The sequence below is a fragment of the Leptosomus discolor genome, chromosome 6, assembly GCF_034619465.1.
Source record: "Leptosomus discolor isolate bLepDis1 chromosome 6, bLepDis1.hap2, whole genome shotgun sequence".
Lineage (NCBI taxonomy): Eukaryota > Metazoa > Chordata > Aves > Leptosomiformes > Leptosomidae > Leptosomus > Leptosomus discolor.
In genome coordinates, this window is record NC_141396.1 from 13,913,055 (window position 1) to 13,928,156 (window position 15,102).

The 15,102-nt window shown below is 41.8% G+C and overlaps 2 protein-coding genes across 2 annotated transcripts in view; one reads left to right on the plus strand and one right to left on the minus strand.

Moving 5' to 3' along the window:
- Nucleotides 1-5,779, plus strand: part of CFAP43 (cilia and flagella associated protein 43) — a 49,907-nt gene extending 44,128 nt beyond the window's left edge. The window contains exons 35-39 of the mRNA XM_086466867.1: nucleotides 559-715; nucleotides 1,561-1,725; nucleotides 3,688-3,768; nucleotides 4,812-4,965; nucleotides 5,622-5,779. Of these exons, the coding sequence (XP_086322993.1) occupies nucleotides 559-715; nucleotides 1,561-1,725; nucleotides 3,688-3,768; nucleotides 4,812-4,965; nucleotides 5,622-5,779 (715 nt within the window). The remainder of the gene's footprint in view (nucleotides 1-558; nucleotides 716-1,560; nucleotides 1,726-3,687; nucleotides 3,769-4,811; nucleotides 4,966-5,621) is intronic.
- A 2,336-nt stretch (nucleotides 5,780-8,115) lies between these two features.
- SFR1 (SWI5 dependent homologous recombination repair protein 1) lies at nucleotides 8,116-10,168 on the minus strand. Its single transcript, XM_009950335.2, has 3 exons — nucleotides 10,073-10,168; nucleotides 8,552-8,938; nucleotides 8,116-8,330 (listed from the first exon to the last, which is right to left on the minus strand). Exons 1-3 carry the CDS (start codon nucleotides 10,166-10,168, stop codon nucleotides 8,139-8,141), a joined length of 675 nt encoding a protein of 224 aa, XP_009948637.1. The 3' UTR covers nucleotides 8,116-8,138.
- Nucleotides 10,169-15,102: the final 4,934 nt, after the last annotated feature.

Here is a 15,102-nt window from a genome sequence, read left to right on the forward strand (position 1 = left end):
ACTCCAAAAGCTACATCATACAGTGAATCCCCCAAAGCCTTCAAGGCCATGTATGTTCTAGCTAGCTCAGTTAAATTTTGCTCGTGTAGGCCTAAGATACAGTGATCGCCTGTAACTGCAATATGCCACATGACACCCGGGTTCACTAAGATGCTTGGACCTGCAATATTTCATTGTTTCATGTACATGACGTAATTTTCACATTCATTGTCATTCAGAAGCAAACCCCAGGATAAGTTACACAAGAAAACAGGTGATGGCTGGGAGTCTCCCTCATTTCCTTTTCAGTTGTTGTTAAGATTTCTCTTCAGTAACAACACTTTCTCTCAGAATATCTGCTAAACTGTGTTAAACTGTGGTTGAAAACTGAATGTATGGAAAGAAATTATAGATTCTGTAGTCACTTTGGGAGCAAAGAGAAGACAGGCTGTCAAAGAGTAACGCCTGCATGAACATACCACTTACCAGTAATAAATATAAACATTTTGAGAATCATGGGAGGATTTATACAATCCTGTTGAAAACACTAAACATTGTTTTTATTTTCCGCCATTTTAGGCTGCGGGAGGAGAAGATGAAACTTCAATTGAATTTGACTGTCCAGTTTTTGCTAAAACAAGGACAGGTGGAATTAGAAAGTACTGAGATCCCAGACTACACTGATGCCATTCTCATTAATAAGAGTGTTATTGAAGAACTGAATTGCTCTATCATGGTAATTTATCTGAAGGAAATTTAAGCTTTTTAAACAAATGTATTGTCCTTCAGGGGCTCTGCTTTTTCTCCATCTAGTTTGACATATAGTTTCAGTTCATTACTACACATCAGTAGGCTCAATTGTAATCTGGAAGCTATTAAAATTCTGTAATGTCTCTTATCATGATGTAAAGATTGCGATACAGACTGCTTTCTTGATGTTTGATCAATAAAATTCAGACCAATTAAATGGCAACAGTTTTTAGACACACCATCACTTACACACATGCTGTAAATAGAAAATGCTAATATCCTGGGCACCAGTCCAAAAATTCCCTCAAAGCAAACTTATAGTCATGTTGAGGAGCACTTAAACAGTACCTTACATTAAGATTTAAAAACCTAATACACTTATTTATGTAAGGTGAAATTGGTGATCATACTTACAATTTTCATAATCTCATCAAACATTCTTTTTTTAGGCGTTCTAGCTGTACAGAAATTGCTTCTTACTGCTACTGCACAAAGCCTTTGGTAATAACTGCAAAATACCTTATACAGAGCAAGCTGGTATTTTGTAGAGCTAAAATGCCTTCGCATTCTCATAAAAGATAGAAAGATGGAGAGAGAGAGGTTGGTTGTCATTTTCTTCATCTCCTTCTGTGATCCAAGGCTGTGGCACAGAGCACAAAAGGGAAGAAAATTCCACAAAAGATAACCATCTGGAGCAATGTATGAGAAGAGACTGCAGTATAGCATGTTTTCCTTACTAAAATTATAAGTTTGGAAGCTTGCCTATATGGTTGCAAGTAATTATTCCATAATCTGTAAACTATGTTAATTAAGATTAATCTATTTTTTCAGGCTCAAGTAGAAAAAAAAATTGCTAACATGGTGAAATGTAAAGACTTCTCTAAAGGGATATTTCAGCTGGAATGGGAACACAAGAAAATGAGAATGCAGATAGAAGATCTGAAACAGAAGGCTCAGGATATTGTAACACTTCCTATTTCAAAAGATCACCAGCTAGTGAGTTACTTTCTCTAATTTATATTTTGACTGCAGAAAATTTTTCTGCCTGTACCTGTAAGATCATTTATACCTCATAAGTCTCTTACTACTATGGAGAAACATGATGCCTAATAGGTCAAAGGGAAGTTTTACTCTTTGAGATTGATCAGTGATGAAGTTCTTTCGGATGTTCAGGTGTAGATGAAGGCAAAATTAACCCTAACTCTTAGTGTTTCAAAATTTGCACTGAGAGTAAGGAATCAGGATTTTGCAGCCACAAGGAACAGATCTTTTAAATCAAGCACCATAACTTCTTTTTAAGTGAAAGGTCTGAGGTGCCCCCATCTGGCATTTTACAGAAATAGCGTAACTTTTGCTCAGTATACAAAGATTGAGCATTCATACAGGAGCCTCACTGAGCCCCACTCGCTGCCATTTGTTGGCCCAGCAGCAGAACGACAGGGAATTGTTTGCCACGCCTGGCAGGCAAGAGGCAGCAGCTGGCCAGCAAGTCAGTACCCACACAGCTTTGAACAAGCCCCGCTGGCAGGCCAGAAAACATAGATACAGGCTGTGGGAGAGAGACAAGAATACAAGTGGGAGAAGAGAGGAGGAAGAAGAAAGGATGTTGCAGTATGGGACAGAGGACTGCAGGGAAAGCTGATGGTTTTGCGGCATTCCGGTGTGGGGCATAAAGGTTTGGAGTAAGGGATGCTGGAGGATTGGTAGGCTGGAGATACTGCAGTGGGGAGAGCTATAAAGCACAGAGAAAATGAAGAATGTTGGTGGGCAGGTAAGGATACTGCAATTTAATCAAAGATTAAAAAAAAATCCAAAACACGTGTTTTGCTCAGGCTTCATTTGTTTTGCTGCTCTCCAAACTGCTTGTTCACCTCTGAATCACAGCCAAGGGACTTCCATAACTAACACCAACAAAACAGCTTTCCAAAGAGGTGATGTGAAAAGCTCTCGTAGCAAATTTATCACCAGAATGTTGCCATTAGCTCAAACTTCATTTAAACTGATGAGCAGGACTCTTGCCCTTCAGAGAGAGTTAGACTTGCCCATAGCAAAGGCATATACCAGTTTAATCAAAATTTGAATGCTCTGAGGGGCTTGGCTTTACTTCACTTTTTGAGTAGAAATGGGGAGTTAGTAGGAAGGACAAGGCAACAGAGACCCCAACAATAGGAACAGAAGGAAAGGTGACTTAGATAAATGTGTGCAGGCAAGAACCTGAGAACACCTGGAATGCGGGCTGTTAATGAATGAGCCTTCATTTACAGTGAGGGAAAGCAGTTTGGTGCCGTAGGCAAGCAACCTGCTGGGTCTTTCCTGTTTCTTCTCTCCTAACTAGAGCAGTCCACAAAATTTTACCTGTCACTTTGATGGGGACACCACTCTGGAAGGATGAATCTACATCTACAGAAACCCGTCTAATGCCCATTACAGGTCATACAGCCTGTTTTACCATTTGTCATTTTATAAAGAGGTATTTCAGTAGCAGTGGGCCCAAGAAAAAGTCTTCAATAAATTCTCTGAAACCTGAATTACTATGCAGGTGTAAGAACAATAAAAGAAGTAAGAATTACTAGGAAGCCACTTGACAGAAAATAATCACTTTCTTCTCTGGCCTAAAGACAGCCTGCATAGCACTTTGGCCTCCAGCTGTGTTATCTTAGACTACTTTATAAGCAAAAGTATAGCTTGGTTTTTTTGACCACCTCACACCAAATTTGCTTGGTCTTTGTTTCCATTAACACATAATAAATATTATTTTTAACAGCTGTACAGTCTAGTATTCACATAGCATCCAAGAGTATCTTTACAATGTCCATTTATGATCACTAGTGAGCCTTTCCACTGTGCAGAATCCTAGCTTTTGAGTTTCACATAGTACGATTATCTTGACAGAAGTGTGGAGTTGTTGGGAACAAACAGGCTTAATACAATGGTTTCTTTTTGGTTTTAATTCTTCAGTTCCTAACTGTGCTGAACTACGACAGCCACGTTGCCCACCACATTTCAGTTATGGAGCAGACCCTTGGCGTCATGGATAAGGTAAATCCTCAGTGAACCACTACATTTGAGAGACGCATCCTTAGTTTAAATGCAACTCCTCTCCCTCATTAGCAGGAAGTGTTTGTAAGGAGTAAGTGCAGCTGATACAGGCACACTGACTGAAGGACTGTTGGAGCATAGCCGTAACAGATGAATGTATCTATATCCGTGTATTTATTCATCTGGTTTTCAACAGTTTCTTCAACTTGTGCTGAGCTGTCTACAGCAGCAGTTCTCTAAAGTCTTTGGAAGCAGTCGTCACACATGGACTGCTGCACAGATCAACCCTACGGAGAGAAATTGCTTGGTCTGTTACTGGAATTAAATGCTTACCTTCCTGAACATCTGAATGCAGACCTGCTTATCACTTCTTACACAGCACTGCCTTTTAAAATCACTCTTCCATTTCTAATGAAGCATTCTTCCAGTCTTCACCGCTTAATGTTTCTCTCCAGGAGTGCCAGCCTGGTCATAATACCACCACCCCCTATATTCAAAATAACAGAGACACAACAATCTCATTTGCTGGCTCCCTCATCTATTTCAACATTCAAATTACGATTATCCTTCGTTTTAAGTGATTCCACTGGAATTTCTCCAGGTTCCTCTAGCTAGCGTCAGCCTCCTCTTCCTCTTCAAGCTTTAGTATTTATCTTGTCCCTTTACAGCCCATCTGACAGCTTCAGCACAACAACCATTTCTTCAGCAGCTCCTGGCAGTGAAGAGAATATTCTCAACTTCCCATTGACTTCCTTTCCTCCCTTTGCCTTTCAAGTTGTATCTTTAATGTATCTCTCTCCCTGACCCAGACATTTTTGTTCCTTGTCTGCTACTTGTATTAGAACTCCAAAAGCATACTGGAATACAGTGTGTGAAACACTACACGAAGTAAAGCTACTACTGCTACTAGTCAAATCAAAAGACACAGAAGTTTGTTGAGCTACAATGTAGTGTTTAAGATTATAGATTTCCATCATAAGTTTCTCTGAACAGCTTTTGTATAATTACTCATCTATTTGCTTTATTCATTTGGAAATGGACAGCTGCACAAGAAGAATGTGAAGAACCGTCAGAAAAGAATTAAAGAGTTGGAGAAGTGCATCAGTTTAAAAGAGCAAGCAAACTACGAGCTCAGCCTGGAGCTGAAAGAAATGCTTGTCTCTGTTTCAGAAAGGAGGCATATCTTTGAGGCAGCTGGTGAGTCATAGTAATGCACTTTAAGTCACAAGCAAAGAACATTCAGAAAATATCTCCAAGGCTAGAAGGTCCTGTTCTTCATCAGCATCAGCTGAGGGGTAAGGAGTGCCAATTCATTCCTGCCTGTGCACCATCAGTAGGGCCCTTTCTACCACGGTTAACATTACCTACTTAGGAGCATACCTAGAGATTGCTGCTTTCGTAACCACAGTTAATTGGCTAAATTGCTGAAACTATTTAAGTCAATATATTATAGTCATTAATACCTTCATTAGGCAACATGCCTTCATTCTCTCTCAGAACTGTTCAACCCACTTCTTTCCACCCCTTCAAGGGAACAGAGGAAGCAACGTGAAGCTGAGAAGGGAATTCACTATTAAGAAAACTGTAGAGAACTTTCCACTAGTAGAACAGTTATGGATTTTCAAAACAGTAGGTACTTGCTAGAAACTAAAGGAAGCATTCCCAGTGCCTTTATGAATTTTTTTTTGCTCTATTCAGTACTATAAAGACTCTTAGCCCCAACTGTGAGCCTTTTTAAAAAATGCTTGCCTATTCTATACAGGCCTTGGCATAACCCCAGGACAAATCCAATATAAAGACAGGCCATGCATGCCCTACAAGTACAGCTAACCCTTATACTTTGTTTTATGCAGACACAGAGCCTGTTTCTAAAAAGATTGCAAAGCAGCGTTACCAAGAGATTTTGAAGCAGAAACACCTACGGGGTCTTGTAAAGGAACAGGAAGAACAGTTTGAAATTCTTCAGGCAGAAGTTGAAAGATTGAGATCAAGAACATTACCTATTCTTTAAAAATCAGAGTCCAGGTAGTCGTCTAATACCATGGTCTTGTCTAAGAAAAAGAGCTTTGACATCTACCTTTTCTCCCTGAACTTTTCTTTCCCCAAATGTTTTCTTCTCTAATTTCTTTAAAAATAACTTCAGTTTGAAAGATGCATGTTTGCCTGGTTTGTACATTTTATACCTAGTCTTATCCCCATATTTCAGTTGAGATTTATTTCTGCTGGTTTAATTATATAAACCCTATAGCTCATTACAGAAAACAGACAGTACAAGACATTGTAGACCGATAGAAGAACAGGTGTATTTGTAAAGCCTGAGTCTGCAGTACACAATTGTAGAACATTTTGAAGCACTGCAAGAACCTATGAATTTGCATTTGCTAAAATTCACACTGTGGCTTTGACTTCATTTTGCTTTTTAAAATACGTTTACACCTGTGATGGCACAAGAGTGGGTTGCTGAGAAGATGGAGGCATGCATCATGACCATGGGTGGGACCTGGCCTGGTCCCGAAAGCTGCTGCAGCTTAGGATGGCATAATTACCCGCAGCCACCAGCAGCTGTGGCTGCTGCCCCTGGCAGAATCACAGGAAAACCAGGTTTGGAAGCATCTGGCCTCCTAAAAATAGTTGCTGCCATCTCCCACACCTTCACATTGATACACGGTCTAATCTCCTGCCGCATCTCTCCAAGACAGCTAAGACAGATAAAGAACCCTTAATAAAATTAAGCACTGCTGGAAACTGATCTACCTGCTCAGGCATTCTCACCATTTTTATTTCCCTCTTCCACAGTGTGTGTCAATCCTTCTTCTCCTTTCATAAATTCACATAAAATCTAAACGCATTCCATTGTGAGAGCATTAATAGCTTTGATAATTAGTTCAACAAAATTCTTCACTTTAAGGAACACTATTTCTGTTGTGATCTTGCACACCACCTCCTTTTTTGCTTTACCATCTGACTGGGGTCTGTAAGGATTCTAATTAATCTCCCTTCTTCTTTCAAGACTTTTTTCTTTCTGCTGAAACTTCCCTAGAAGCAGCACAGTTCCAAATTTGCCAAGGATCTCAGGAAAAAGAACCGCCCCCTTCACCAGGCACCAACCGCCTTTTTTACTAAAGAGGCAGAAGAAAGAATGTCTTAATACTCAAAATACGATTAGCAATAACAGTTGTTGTTCATTAATTCTCTGTGGAGAGAACCAATCAGTATTCTTCAGAGCAAGTTGCAGGTACAGATTTAAGTCTAGTGAGCCCTATCAGTGTTAAAAAGGTCTGTACAATCCTTGATTTTCTTTCCCTTGAAATATGTAAGAAATTACTCCCTTTAGGAAACAGGAACTGCCCCCTGTAAACAAAACAGTTAAGGTACAACTAATAAGGAGTGATTGCATATAAAACAACATTCACAGCAGGGAGAGCTGTAGAGTAGTTACACTTGACAAGCAGCAGGTTTAGGAGAATAAAAAGAGACGCCAGTCACCACACTATATGCATAGGCCATGATGAGAAAATGAGCAATTTCAAGATTAAAAAAACATTTTAAAGAGACAACATTTATTGGAGGATAAATGAGATGCTAAAGTTTTATTCAGCTTTATGATGCTGTAAGCACTCCCATTAGACAAGGCTTTGTTTTTCTTACTTATCTGAAGAGAGAGAACACCTTGGCTCTCACATGAAGTAGTAGAGTAGACAGATGTTGGCTGCAATTTTCTTGCCTTCCCTTCTGTTACCTCAGGCTGTGGTAGAATGCTTAAGAGACAGCTTCCCTGAAGACAACTGTCTGGACCAGTATCTGGAAATGACTGCATTATGGCACATTTCCCTGAGTAATAATTCAAGCTATTGAGGACATTTCACTGCAGCTTCAGAATACTAACAACATGAAAATTAGTTATCTTTGCTTAACTCACAGAATGCTGTCATAACTGACAGGCAACAGGAAGACATTTGTAAAATGGGGACATATCTATGAACAAAGAACCGAACTTGCCTGTCTGAACAGCAACAGAAAGAACAATTAATTTGAGTTCATTATTTCAAGACAAGCAACCATGCAAAGACTAATCAAAGAATGGACTGCCTTCTACCTGTTACAGTATGACTTGATTTTATTTTTATTAAATACCAATTCACTGATCAAGTTATCAAGCCAGCTTTTCCAAAACAGCACTAGTTCAATCTTCTCTGTTAAGTAATGCCTTTTACAGTGCTGACTGTATCCAAGAACATAGCTTTACAAATATCTCCTGAGAAAACCTACAAACCACAAAGCCTAAAGTCCACTGTCTGATCAACACTACTTATGTGATCAGAATTCATTCAGTCTTTTCTGCTTTTGCTTGAAAGCTTTGCACCTGTAGATTATACATCAACAAAATCTTCTTCTGTCCTGCTGTAGTGCAGTAACTGGTCTTCTAATCCAAAAGTATCTATCAGCTGAGTGAGACTCACTTTCTTGCCATCTGCAGAAAAGGCTGACTGTAGTTCATACAGCATCAGCTGGGTGCTACTTCTCCATTTCATTATCAAAGCCTGCAGTTCAGACAGGTTGTTCTGAAATTGGGACAAAACAAAAATTTTGTCATTTGCTGAAACGGGGGGTTTTTTGGTACCCTGCAAGTCTGTTTTTATAAGATGCCTTAAACTGAGATGATGCACAACCACCACACACAAAGTGAGTCAGTATTGTTGCTTAAATTAATAAATGAGGATTAGGCTATGAATTCCACTTCAAAGAATGACTTAAAAGTGCTTTTTTCAGAAGTTTGTCTCACCTTAGATCGATACATCTTAACCAGTTTGAGCCTCCGAAGTAGTTCTTCCTTCTCTTGCACTTGTTTCACCAGCCTTACTTTTTCTTCCTGGGACGGCTGCTGACTATGATCAACCTGTAGCACATCAGAATTCTCTGCTGACCCACAGACACCACTCTCCTGTAAGGGACTTTTGAAACACGTATGCCCAGTGCCATTTCTTTCCAGGTTTTCAGAACCACCTTGTGATCTGGAACAACCTGTACTTGTTTTTGGCAGGCACCCTCTGTCAGCATCAGCACAGTCTTTTTCTTCAGTGTCTATTTTGAGCCGCTTTGCCACTGTAAAATTAGCATTAAATGAACGTCTTGTTCTCCTTAATCGCTCCCTCAGAGCTGCACTCATTGGCTAAAAAAATAAAACAAAAACAACCAGAAGGATCAGAATAATCTTAATTTTTGAATCAAACTTCAAATAACTGTTTACCCTGGTTAATATTTACAGAGAATACATCATATATGTATAGACCATTGTAAAGCCAGACTTCCTAACTCTCTCTCTAGCTTTCACAAACTTGAACAAAAGTTAACTTCTTCCCTTCACGTGTATTTGCACACACAGCTGCAAGACACAGAAAGATGCCTCTGAAAATGTGGAGCTATGAATCCTGTTGAGGCAAACCTACTCACCTAGTCTTTGTGTAGAAGATATTTAGCATATTTCAACTTGACTAATTTTATTCCATCAAGTTCAACTTCCCCCTCTAGTTTAATGGAGATAAGGGTTGGGATTTTTTTGCTGTTCCACCCCACCATACATACACTTTCTGTATTAGCACTAGTATGAAACATCTGTATTCTACTTGAGAGTATTAGAAATGATCTGTATAATTTTGACTGGTTCATGCTTTGAGATCCTTCACTGATAAGCATCTCTTTTTTTCTTCAAAATAAGTTAAACATTAGGTGTTTTTTTTAATAATCTGTGTCTAATGTTTTACCTGTGAAAAGATACTAAAATATGGGAGAGAGGGATTAGCTAAGGAACACTTGCAAACTAGCCCTGTCCTGCACAGGCCCAGATGCTGAATGCAACAGCATCACCAGAGCTCAGCGCTACGGGGACACACAAACTGAAAGCAGTGTCCTTTGAGTGCTCGTACGAGTCACAGAAAGTCATTCTGCATACGCAGCAACCTAGAAAACTAGGGTTTGAGAAAAACAAGATGACATTAAAAAAACCCAAAAAACAACCACCAAACTCACCACGAACCCTAAACAGTATTTAAATTTATTGGTACGGCATGTGGGTTACACCACCCCATCACTTGGTATTCACAGCCTATTCATATCTGCATCTGCTTATTCAGAGCAAAGAACACCAAGCACATTCCCTACCTGGACAACCCTGTAGCTGTGGGTACAAGCTACCCACATCTGGCCTTCCAGCACAGAGCATCTCAGTGACTTCTGACTACTTGATGATTTCACAAGCATTTGTTACTACCAAGAGTCACATTATTGGAAAAACAAGTTTTCATACCTGTTTCCCTGAACTAGTCCCCTGTGGAGCTGCTGTCCTGGAATCCTCTGGAGTATGGCACAAAGATGGCAATTTATCAAGCACTGATTCTTCCATCTCGAGATGGATAGCAGTTGCTGTTAAAAGACAGAATGAATTACGTATGGTGCCATTTTCACCTGGTTATAATGAGCTGTGTGGCTGCAGAAATGAGTTAAAAGCTCTAATAAGAAATAATAAGGCTTATTTTCTAACTGGTAAGTTCAAAAAAAGACATCTGCATGAGTTACGCAACTGTTTCATGTGCTAGGTAGCATCTTGCTTTGTGAATGGTTTTTCTTCAAGAGATGAATAACTCTACTAACTGGTATAAAGTATCTTAGTATGAATTTTGTATATTATTTTTCCCTCACTCATAAAGCTCTATGGAATTTTTTCATTAAAAGATGAAAAATATTATGAAAAGTCCTACAGGTGTTCTCCACTGTATTTTTTTCTATTTGATATCCTCTTTCAAGTGTTAAAAAGAAGCAAGACAACTTATGAAGCAATCAAACCCACTACAGTATGCCTATAAATCCAAGGTCAGACCCTGCAACACAAAAAAGCTCACTCCAAACAAAAGTTTTCTCAACCTGAATGAGAATCTTACTGCTTGTCTAACTCCAAGGAATAATCTTTACTGAGTCAGGTTGTGAAGAACCAGTCCTGTCATTTAACTGCATATCAAGTAGTCATAAAAGGACTGTTGGGAGCCATGTGATTTTTTTACTGTCCACATGTATAAACAATCAATCTTTTCTATAAAACAAGATAACTGAATACCCAAATAATCCACTGTCTCATTTAAGCCTTCTGTGAATGCTGCTTAAAAAGGTAATTACTCACACGAGTAGAATTTTAGATTAAAAACAAGCATCCCCAGTGTGCTCAGAAAAGCACCTTAATTAAAATGTAAGTCATACCTCCCAGCACAGAGCACCTTCACATTGATTTGGCAATGCTTAACTTTGTTTAGCACTTGTGAACCACCTGCTAATGACCAAAATGCAGCTGGAAAATCATCAGCTACACCTTCGTTTACCTGCAAATTGCAATTAGCAGTTTCAAAACAGAAGCCTCTTAAAAATAAAATCCTGCAAACAAGTCACTAGGCAACACAACACTGGCACAAGGGGCCTCCTCTTCAGAGAGGAAACACACCAAAGCTTCAGTACACCAAAGCTTTACTAACCCAGCAACCCCGGTCTTCCTGGCTCCATACCAAAGGACACAGGTGCTCATTTATCTGGCAAGCCAACACTCCCCTCAGTTGTTCAAAATTCAACACACAGTATTCTGTTCAAAAAAACCCCAGACTTTAGTAAAATCTAGTTAATTGGGTATTTTAGCAATCTATCAATTAAACAGGAAGCTCACAGCTCCCACTAAATAATGTAAGTTATCACTACTATTTCTTAACATAAGCAAAAGCCTATAAAAAGCTACATCAAGCCTATATATAGAGCATGTCACAAATATGTAATAAATCTTACTAAACAGCACAACTGTTTCAAGCCTAAGAGCGTGCTTCAACAGACTCATTCAACTTTTTACAAACAAATCCTGTGACTCTGCCTTTACATTCTCTTCAAATGACCATGACTACAAGGAATACTTTTTCCAATGGTTCACTAATGCTGTTACTTTAACTCTGTTCGGCAGCACATTCACATAGATCTCCTGCACTCTTAAAATCCTTCCCCAAAGACCTCAGCCTAAGAATCCTTTACGTTTTCAAGAAGGGATGCTTTTTATCACACAGAAAAATAATTCTGGCCAGCAAGTACGGAAAGGTTGGGCCAGGAGGGGAAAAGTCAATTCTGCACTGCAGTACTTACTTGATTTTGGACTGTGGCTAAGGCCCCGACGCTACGTGCCCCAAGTGTGCCTGCTTATCGCCACATCACGCGGCAGCACTCACTCCCTGTAGGCTCCCCTCTCCCCAACCGAAGGCTCCGCTAACACTCGGTAACGGTGCCACCCTAGCTAGCGGCAGAAAGGCGGCTGGGGAGCCCGTAAGCAGAGCCACGGATCCGGGGGGTTCTTTCTGAGGTGACGCACCCCAGAAACGGAGCACAGCAGAGACCCGCAGCACACTCACCGTCCAAACTAGGGGCTGCTCACGCACCGCGGAGCGAGGGGAAGCCCCTCACGGAGCGCAAGGCCCCCAGCCCGAACGAGGCCTAGCCCGCCCCCAGGAGCCCCCTGGGGCAGGACCCGGGGCGGGCGTCAAGGAAGGACACACAGCCCTGAGGGACCCTCTCCCCAGCACCACTACGCCGTGGGGAACAGCGCCCGCTCCCCTCGGACACCGGGGGAAGGAGCGGAGCGGAGCGGAGCGGCGACCGCCCTTCCCAACAGCGCCGGCCCCTCACCGGCCCCAGCGCTTCAATCTCCCGCTTCCGGGGGGAAGGGGCGGGGCGAGCGGGGCGTCGGCAGTACGCCTGCGCGCGCGCGCGCGGCACCTAGTCGGCGCAGGTTGCTTTGCGCCTGCGCGCAGTGGACGGTGGTGTGGGTCTGTGGTGCGGGCGGGCGCGCGAAGCTTGTTCGAGCGGGGCGGGCGGTAAATGCGGGCTTGGGCGCTGCTGCCGCAAAGGTGCCCGGCAGAGCAGGGTGTGTGGAGCCCCCGGTGCGGGACGTCCCTGGGAACCTCGTACGCGCTTCTGTTGCAGCTGGGTGCGCAAGACCGTTCTGCATCCCCTAGGCCAGTATGGGCCTGCCCCCCCATGGCTGGGGGCTTGCCCAAGGCCGGGTGCCATCTTGCTGCAAGTGCCTCTGTGCCAGGGAGGGGGGCTCCAGCCTCAACACAGAGCGCTCCCCACCACGAGTGGCCGGGCAGGCCCAGGCCCAGCCTTTTGGCACAGCCAAGGGAGCCACAACTTGCCACCTCAAGCCACCCGTCAGCTCTACCTTAGGCCCTTTCTCCTCACAGAAGGGGAAAAGCTGTACTGGAGGAACGTGCCGGGAGAAGCACGATCTGTTGATTGAAGCACTGTCTTGGTTGTGAAGTAAGGAGAAAGAAGTGAAAATGAAGGAACTTGGCTGGGAAAACAGGCAGGTAAATGGTGATAGAGACAAGGAGCAGCCCCAGCTGTGGTTACAGTCGTGCAGTTCAGGGCAGGATTAGAGAGTGCCCTGACGCTCACAGGCGCTGCTGAAGCAAGCGTGATTTTGATGTCTTTATCAGCAAACATCCCTCCCATGCTGCAAACCTGGTTTCCCCACGTGGATTTTTTTACGTTTCTCAAAACTGATTTGTACAAAGTGTGTTTCCAACATAACCGTCAGGACTGAGCAGATGAGCTGCGGAAGCCATAACGGTGACAGCTCCCAGCCCACAGAGATGACCTATCAGTGGTTCCTCCGGCACTGCTCACAGCTGAACTGCTCCGTGCTGTGCATCGACGCCTCGCATGGCTGTGCTGAGTGTTGCACGTGGAATACATGCACCCACGTGCTCTCGCTAGATCATGCTCTTAATTTGTGCAGCAGAAATGCATTCGTTTCCTGCCTGGTTCCTCCTCACAACCACAGACAAAGATGCTCAGTTTTGCCTTGTGTAACTCCCATCTGTAGAGACAAGATACACTCTTGCACCGAGAGATGAGTTAGTACTGAGTATAGTTGTGATAATATGTTAGCAGTTGCTGTGTGTTTGACCATAAGTATGCATAGATTCACTCACTTCAAATAGTATTTCACAGGGATGATATCAACCTTTTTCTCTTCTACAGTAAAAAGTATAAGCGTTCAAAGCCCATCTAGAACAAGTCACTTTAGGAAATCTGAAAACTTGAGGCCTTTAGATTAGTTCTTGTACAGGAGTTGGCTGTGGGTGAAATTGATTTAGAAACAATATTCTCAGTAGCAAATGTGGGAAATTAGATTACATGACTAAGTTTTATGGTCTTTTATAACCATCTGGTGAAAAAACTTGCACAATACCTCAACTGTTGAGGCAGTCCGGAGGCATTTTTTAAACCTTCCCTTTTTTTTTTTTTTTAATATCTGCAGCTAATTTAATGTCATAAATGTTTTATTTTTTTAATATGTTATAAATGGACTCCTGAGTGTAACAGTAGAAGTGCTAATAGAACTTCTGCTGCAAATTTATCAAGTGGGTTGGATCTCAAATACACTGGAGCTTTGAGATGCCGTATCTCTAAGTTCACAACATATTTCCCTCTGTCTCAAGGATGGTCCCTGCTTTACATTACTCATGCTCTGTTGTACAGACATGTTAACAGTTGAGTTGCACAAGAACAACAGAAAGCTTGAGATTTTAGATCATTTGCCAGCTGAGATTCCAGTAAGATTTTACAGGAACATAACGCATGAAAAAGTCATTCTGTGCATTATCATTGCTACTTTATTAGAGCAACGCCCACGTGCCCCACCCCAAGTGAGGATTACAGCCTGTTCGAGGCTCTGAATGTAGAAAGATGGTTCCACATGTTGGGTTTATGATTTTAATGTGCTACACATAGAGGAGAGAATAGAAAATACTATCATCAGTATTCACTGATGGGAAACCACTCTAGGAAGAGATCCCGGTTCAGGTGGGTATCAAGTGGCTTTGTTTACCACATTTAGCTATGGGTTTACTTGGTGTTTACACGTAGTGCTGCAAAAAGATGACTTGTCCAAGATTTGGCAAGGGGCCCCTGACAGAGCTGGGAACTAGACTGTCATCAGTCACTCTCCAGTGACTACCCAGTACTTTTATTGCAGAAACCCAGTAGTGATGGATATTACCTTACCCGTAACTTAATGATGGCAAACAGAAGTCGGACTATAACCTTCCACTGAAAAAGTGCACATCTGTTTCCCTTGAGGAAAAGGGATTATCCATGTGTTATTGATACTGGCATGTTTATGGCACGCTCTAGAGTGTTTCTCATCCTGTTCAGTTAAGCTCACCAGTATGTGCACGCAGCTTGCAAGTTCATTGCAATACAGTCTTTATTAAGCACTCTAATGCTATTGTTTGATGTTTTTTAAAATTCCTT

Coding starts and splice junctions, on each gene's coding strand:
- SFR1 (XM_009950335.2), bottom strand. CDS start 10,168: ATGGAAGAATCAGTGCTTGATAAATTGCCATCTTTGTGCCATACTCCA. Junction 8,939..10,072: donor GGACTAGTTCAGGGAAACAG/GTATGAAAACTT, acceptor TTATTTTTTTAG/CCAATGAGTGCAGCTCTGAG. Junction 8,331..8,551: donor TTAAGATGTATCGATCTAAG/GTGAGACAAACT, acceptor TCCCAATTTCAG/AACAACCTGTCTGAACTGCA.